Below are 7,950 nucleotides of genomic sequence, written 5' to 3'. Positions count from 1 at the left end.
GCGGGCACACCACCCGGCAGGCGACCGCGGAGGCGACGGGGAAGCGGCTCCTCCCGGGCTTCCGCAGGCCGGACACTGTTGGGGGAGGGGTCACAACATTCTTTCTCCCCGCCCCGTCTCGCGGTGGCTCAGTGCAAGGAGAGAGGAACCGGGTAGGGCTAGGGGCGATGGCGTCCCCGTCTCCATGGCGACGGGGAGGGGACTGGAGAGAGCTCCGCCCCCAACCGCCGGCCGCAGAACGTTGCATCGAGCACTGGCACAGCCTGTGACGCCGGTTGCCATAGTGACCGAGCCCCCCTCCCCAACCGTCGCAGCTGCATCCGGGGCTTTGTCCGCCCCCTCCGCCTGAGGGCGGCTGCGGCGGCGACGCGATGGCGGAGGAGGGAGAGGCGGACTGGGTGGTGGACAGCCTCGCCGCCTTCCTGCGCGGGCCTGTTTGGTCCGGCCCCGTCCTGGAGTTCATGGAGCAGAAGTGCGCGGGTGAGGGGCCACGGGGCGGGCGGGCGGACGGGCGGCCGCGGCTCCCGGAACTCCTCCGGGCTGGGCCCGACGGGCTGCCCGCGCTTAGCTAGGAGAGTACCGTATTGGGAGCTCAAAATGATCATATTAGCTGAAAAACTGTCTTGCACTGGAAAAAAAAGGCGAACCAGTATGCAAATTAATCTTCTTATGTACTTTGTATTGCTTGCTGTAAGCCCCGGTGAGGGACTGAGACCTGGGCCATCTAAGTCAAAGCATTTCTTTATTTTGAGGCCAGTCCTCGTCAGAAAGTGCCACCAACAAGCCCAAAAGTGAGTTAAGACTCTGTGAGAGGGACTTGGGTTTTGCCTATGCTGCATCAATGAGCTGCCTCAGACGTGACTGTGCATTTTGGATGCTATTCGTATTATTGATCATACGTTGTACAAGGGTTGAAATTATTGTACAGATACGATAATTATCGTACACCTGGCGACACTGGGCATCCGGTGGGGCTGAGCAGCACCCTAAGAGCCGGGCTGGGTGGGAAAACTCTCACACCAGGAGGGTGGGGAAGCTGTGGGACCTGCTACCTGGGGAGGTTGGGCAGATCGACAAAGCCCTGGCTGGGATGAGATAGTTGGGGCTGGTCAGGCTCTGAGCAGGGGTTGGACTAGACCAGTGGTTCTCAGCCTTTTTTGTACCAGGACCTGTTGGTAAACATTGATGGCCAGTCCTGATCCAGTGCCCCTCACTCCCAACCTGTTATCCCTTTTCCCCGGGCCCCAAGCAGTCCTTCGCAGGCTGGAACTCTGCCAGCCTGTGAGGGAAAAGCTGTGTTTCCCACATTTTTCTCCTTCAAAATAGAATCCATTTTTAAAGTTTGTTAGCGACCCTTTCATATATACTTACGACCCATTTTTGGGTCATCATGACCCATGGGTTGAGAAACGCTAGATTAGACCTCCCACAGTCCCTCCCACTCCTCATCTTCTGTGATGTTGTGTTAAATAGGAATCAGTGCTAAGAGCATTGTGTCCTGTGGGGCCCCCCACCACAATGTCTCAGTAGGCTGGGGGTATCAAGCTGGTCTGCTTTTGTACTAGCCCATCACGGCCAGCTCTACGTGCTCCTGTTCCGCACCCTCAATCGTCCTATCCCATCCAGACGCTAAGTCCCCAGTGGATGAACTTGTGTGCTACTCTGATCCCGCTAGCCACTGGGGATCTCAACTGGTGGCTTCTCCATGGAGCCAGGGCCACAAGCATATGTATCTGGTGCATTTCATGGTCTCTCTACCTGTCCCTTCTGCCAGCAAGGGAGGCGCTAGCACATGCCTACCTGGAGTGCCAGGCCACAGCCTCTTCACTGCTTCCTCCAGAGCCTTCTGCTGCACAACTCCCTGCACTTTTTTTTACACACTTCCCATCTGTGGCCCCAGCAAGTCCCAGGACTCCTTGCCCTAGTGCAGGGGTTTTCAACCTTTTTGGATCAGTGTACCCCCAGCGGCGGTATGCAGAGCAGTGCACCCCGGGTGGCAGGATGCAGAGTGGGGGAAGGGCGAGGGGGGTAGTGCGTGGCCAGATGCAGAGAGATGGCAGCTGCTGCGTGTGAGCTTCCTCCATCCCTGGCATCTGGCTGGGTGGGCAGGACCTGCGCAGCAGTGCAGGATGGTGCGTGGCAGTGGCTCCATCCTTGCCCACCCATGCATACCCCTTACGGCTTTCTCAAATACCCCTAATTAACAACCCCTGCCCTAGTGATATACCTCCTTGCCCTAGTGATATACCTGACCAGGAAGGAGGTTCTGGCCAGAAGGACCCCTGAGGACTGCAGGGTCACTTTCTTGTCTTGGCTCCTTGGATTTGTTCGAGGACCAGTGAGTGCTGCTCAGTGTCCCTTGCCTTTCAGCCTATGACTTCACTCTAATCCCTGTTTTCTTTTTAGCTGTCCCCCAAACTCAGTGGATATGTTTCAGTGGCCTCCCTACTAAGGGAGGCTTATAGTTCTTCCTTGATGGGCTCAAGCCCATGACCCACTAGGTACATCAAGCAGCCTGTCCTGTCATGGCTTGAGTTCTTTGCGGTGTGTTGGAGCAGACAGAAGTATGTGTATAAACGTGCAAGAAGTTTTTCTTGCATCAGTTGTGATGGCTCTGTTGATAGAACCCTTTTGACTTGGCTGCCCCTTTAGGGTCACCATCACTCACCTGCCACTGTACGCTCCCAACTACCTGGAAATCTGAGTGTCTTGCCTGCCATGACTTTGGCCTTATATGAAGTATGGGCACTCAGTCCAGGTTGGGAGGCAGATACTTAGGTGCCTCACTCTTTCCATCATCGTTGGGACAGCTCTCCACAGAGAGTCTTCATGTCACAGGGGTTCCAGGCTGCACCCTCAAACAGCCCTTGTGTTGCCAGGTTGCTGCCCCACATCCCCAAACAGTCCTCCTATTACAGGTTTTCCATCCTGCAAACCAAACAGTTCACAGTTCCTGGCTGGCTACGCTTCCTAGTCCTTCCCAGGGTTCAGTCCTACAGGGGTCAGGCCTTTACCTTTCAGCATCTTCTATTCCCACTCAGTGGGCTTCATGTTGGCTCCCCACTCTCCTAGATCCAGCTCTGGCTTCTGCTCCATCCTAAGCACTCTGCTATCCTGTAAGCAACTCACCAGCTGTTAGCTGCAGCCTTATATTTTCAGAAAAAGGGGCCTGGCCTACCCTGCACTTTCTCTTAAAGAAGCAAACTCCCTTTTCTCCACCTTCTCTGTAATGGGGCCCTATGAACATCAGTTCATATGAAATACAGTCTTTATTTACCATTTAACTTTTTGTATTTTATTGTGTGTTTGATAGTAGTGGTTAAGGGTAGTTACACATACACACAATAAGTGATCGTTCTTGCCCAGAAAAACGTATAATTTAGATATATTGAACTTTCTAAACTAATTGTTTGCTTCATTTTTTGAGTTTCAGTTTGTACCTCATTAATATCTTACTGCTAAATTCCATTCTGACTTACTCCCCCTTTTCCCCTTACTTACTTTAGGATAGTTAAGGTAGATGTTCTTGGTTATTTCCATGGAAATATTTGCTTCACCTCTGATGTTTGGTGCTCTTTAATAAGCATAGTCACTGTATTTCTGAGCGAGAGCTGATATTTTACCCTGAAAAAGCATGGAACTGGTATTCACCTACTGTATCTTAAGGGGAGCTGTGGGTAGTTAAAAACCTGCATAAGGGCAATGATATTGATCTGTGTCCTCTTGCTTGGAGCATTTTTATTGTTAATTCTCCAATAGATCTTTTTCTAATGGGGAATAATTTCTCATTAAAAAATAACATAAGTGATGGCAATATAAACAGTTATCTTTTGTGTGCATACAATTTGTGGGCACAGCTGTGTGGACATCCTGGAGTAAGCTAAAACATGGCTGCAGCAGAACTTATGTCACCATCTCAAAGGCAATTTAAAATTCCTCTCTTCCTACTTTTCCAGTGCTTTAAACAAAACCAAAATAAAAAAAAGAGGTAATGACATCTTACCAGGCTGCATCAAGTATCATCTCAGTGAACTGAAGACCTAATCTCATTAAGGTTTAGGGATTATTGGTTTCAGTCTTGTTTACATGAGTTTCTGAGCCTACTCTACACTTATTTTCATCTGGTATGTTACCTGTGGTCCTTTGAACATGTTACATTAAAGATGTGATTAAGATGTTAATTGTATCATGAATAATAACAGTACTACATGTTCAGCCAATTTATGGTGCCATGAAATGGCAAACCGGCTGCAAAGAAATTCTACAAATACCTGGAATATCTTTATGGCTTGTTTGTATAGTGCCATAAATGGAGTGTGTAGTACCCTCATCCTGATGCTGATATCCAGCTGATTGTCACCATGAGCATGGTGTAGAGGTCAGCATTAGGACCATGACATCCCCAGTCCCAGTGCCAAAAATAGGGGGCTCCCCCTACCTTGAATTTGGCAACCCCATACCCTATAGCAAGGTATTTTAAAATGTCAGGTAGTGGGGAGCTGAGCTGTACAGGCAGTTTTTAGATGTCTTGGGGCATGTAGACCCTGGAATGGGGGGAGGCTCCCTGATGTCCTGTGAGTTCTAGAAACCATACATGCAGCTGGGCAGTCTCATGGCCAGGACTGACAATCAGCTGATTGTTGGTTTTAGAACTGGATTGGGAATGGGGACAGCTCTAGGTCTAGGACAGACGCACCCCTCTGCTGGATCTGCAGGGATGGGCCAGGGGTAGTTCCATAGTGCTGTGATTGGGATCTGAGGAATTTTATGCCCCCTCCCAAACATTATGCCTCCTGCCAAGCACATCTGGTATGGCAGGGACCACAGTGTTTGGGAGGGGGCATAAAATTCCTCTGATTACCATCACATCATTATCTTAACATCTGCCAGGTGCTCACATGCTGTTTCTTGTGCACTTGGTTCAGGACAGGCTTTTCACATACTTTTGTTGCGTCTGAGAAGGAATCTGCACATAATTGAAAAAAGGTGCAGCTGTGAAATCTTGTGAGTTATTTGACAATATAAGGTGATCAGTTTTTAACATTGGCTGGGTGATAATGAGGAATTCTACTCCTCCCCTGCCCTCGACACATTTTTCTTTTTCCCTGAATTGAAGGATCCTGATCAGGGAAAAATGCTGTGGCTACAGAGCAGCTCCATCACCTCTGATGTACCTAAGGACCACCAGCTGTTGGATAATGGGATGGCAGCACAGGTAGAAATCATCTCCATTGTGCCACTTAGTTGTGAACAGAAGATGTACAGGCCAAAGCTGAGGCCGCAGTCAGCAAGCTATGACCTTTTTCAGTTTAACCACTGAAAATCAGGGCAGGAAAGGGGAGAGGCTTCTAAATCTGCTTTTCACACAAGCCTGAAGTAATGGAAGGAACAGGAGATGGACAACAGGCCATGGGCTATATTAGGGGCCCAATCTACAAAGGAGCCTCTGGGAACCCCTTAAGATTAGTAAAGATTAAGGAAAACCACTGTATCCAATGAGACTCAGAGCTAAGTTTAGAAAATCCCATTAAGCATCTCTGTGTTGCCTAGTTTTAGTTCTCAAACTGTATATTTGTCTCCAGAGATCATAGGCAGACAAGATTTTTGGTTAGATGTGATATATTTTATGAGACTGAGTAGTTGGAAAAATTGTTCTGTGCAAATTTTCAGGCACAAATGGCCTTCTTCAGGTACAGGGAGAATTCATTGCCTCCAGAGGTAACATCCTTGTTAACAGTAGTATATGGAGATGAGAGATAACAGACCTGATTACCCACCCATCAGCCCTATTATCTTTCTACAAGTTTGTGTACATACAGTCAAGCTCTTACCTTTCTCTAAAAGTGCAAAATTTCAAGAAGTTAAATGACTAAAGGATGTCAAACAACAAGAATGCACTTTTTGTAGAAAAATAATGATTAAATCTAGGATTCCTGACCAGTTGTGTAAATCACAATTTAAATTGATTTGATTTAATCAGATCCACTCTGAAGCAAAATGAGATCATGTTATTTCTGCTCATAACTTATGTTTCCTTGACAACAGAGTTATGTTTAAATATTACTTTGGAATATAAAAAGGTAATCTTACTGTGTAAAGTTTAGTAATTAATTAATTTGAAGGTCCCTATTTAATATTCCAATGTCTTCAGTACTATTTTAACTGCTGACATGTATATTTTGAAGAAGAAAATGTCTGTTTTTTTTCTCCCCAGTTTTTGATGATGAAGAAGAAAGCAAATTGTCTTATACAGAGATTCATCAGGAGTACAAAATTCTGGTGAGTACTGTTCACTAATTATGCTTAACCTTATAAGAAACGTATATTATAATACTAAAAAGAAGCATTTTATGCAAACTCATAATTATCTAGTTCACTGATTTTTTTTCAGTCAGGGTGCCAATGCAATCTGGAATGCCTTGAGATCCTTATAATGGTGCCATGGGATGCTACACAACATTATCACTGTTAGGTGTGCAAACATCTACACAATTCATAAGGTAAACCAGAGATTTTGAATAGGAATCCCTAGTGTCAAAAGGATTCTGATCTGTTGTGGTCTTGCTGAGTTCTTTGCAAAAGAAGAATGTTTGTTTTATTTTTCTGTAGCCAAAAAATAAGTGAAAACTAAGAGCTGAAAATTATTTTATCCTACTTAATGTGACTGTAGAACTCTTCATTATTCATATAAATAACTACTATTTTTTAAAATTCCTAGTAAGTTCCTGGCTTCCAAAGTATGTTGTGACCATTATCTCCACAGGATAATTATTTACTATGTAGAAAGTAGTCCCATTATCAGACTTCAGAGGCATTTTCTGTGGGGTTCCTTGAGTCTTAGAAGCTTGAGGGCCACAGGTTTAGTTATCTAAGGATTTTAAAGGTTTTTCCCACTTTAGTTTCTGAAAAGTATTTATGACAAAGGCCTGTATTTTAGAGTGACATGATTACTAACTTTGGTGTATGGTAAGCAGATCATTATGGAGGCATTGTCTGTGGCTTTAGTTAAGATTGCTTTGAGTTCTTTATGTAAAGGTAAGTTGAAATCCCTGAGTAAGAGTTTTCCCTGAAAGAAGGAGTAGTCAGCCCCATGTTTTGTCTGTTGTTGAATTGTTAAGGAGTCTAAAATACATGAATTCCAAACCTAAGAATATGCTTCCCCAGCTGAGCTGTCAAAAAGTCCAGTCTCCAGAGAGAAGACCCCTTCCCTTGTAACAACTAATCATATACATTGCAGCTCCTTTAAAGACTGGAAGTAGAGTTTTACAAAAACAGTTGGAAATCCGTTATGACAAATTAAGAGGAGACAAAGAGCTGGCTAGTGTGTAGGCCTTTGGAACATGGAAATGTATCATAACCCAGGAACTCTGTTCAGTCCAGTGTCCTGTCACTGTTAGTGGCCAGCAATAGACATTTCAGAGGAGAATATAAGAAACCCTTAGGCTAGGGACAGACATTACACATAAACCAGTTTAAGTGATCAGAAACTGGTGTAAACCTGTAACAGAACAGATGTTCAGTGCACATAAACCAGTTTGAATATGGCTGAAACAGATTTGAGATAAACCTGGTTGAACGTAGTATCAGACTTAACTGATTTGGGTCAAACTGGTTTATGCAATGTCTGTCCCAGACCCTTTGCTGGTTTAAGCTAAACCAGACACCCCCAGCATGCTCTCTGGGTTGGACGGAGCTCTCTGCTCCGTGGGTGCAGCTCTGGCAGAGACTTGCAGGCAGAGCAGGGTCTGTTGGCTTCCCTGTGCCCCTCTCCCTCCCCTCAGTTGCTTAAGGATCCCTTCCTCCTCTCTCCCACAACACAGCATGTGGTATGCTAGCTAATTCTGTGTAAGGTAGATAGGACAGTGTCCACTTAGGGCTTTTTCCCTGCATTCCTTCTTTTGGAAAAAGCTATTTAAGAAGAGCTTGTAATGAGCGAGGCTTTGTTTTCTG

At 45.9% G+C, this 7,950-nt stretch overlaps 1 protein-coding gene across 1 annotated transcript in view; it reads left to right on the top strand.

Annotated features, from left to right (window-relative positions):
- Positions 1–324: 324 nt before the first annotated feature.
- Positions 325–7,950, top strand: part of CFAP36 (cilia and flagella associated protein 36) — a 54,597-nt gene continuing 46,971 nt past the window's right edge. Inside the window, exons 1-2 of the mRNA XM_019516672.1 lie at positions 325–480; positions 6,215–6,279. Coding sequence (XP_019372217.1) covers positions 372–480; positions 6,215–6,279 — 174 coding nt within the window. The 5' untranslated portion in view covers positions 325–371. The remainder of the gene's footprint in view (positions 481–6,214; positions 6,280–7,950) is intronic.

The sequence above is a fragment of the Gavialis gangeticus genome, unplaced genomic scaffold (genome assembly GCF_001723915.1).
Source record: "Gavialis gangeticus isolate Ggan-Ray unplaced genomic scaffold, GavGan_comp1, whole genome shotgun sequence".
Lineage (NCBI taxonomy): Eukaryota > Metazoa > Chordata > Crocodylia > Gavialidae > Gavialis > Gavialis gangeticus.
Note: the sequence above shows the minus strand (reverse complement) of the source record. Positions and strands in the feature narration are given on the sequence as shown.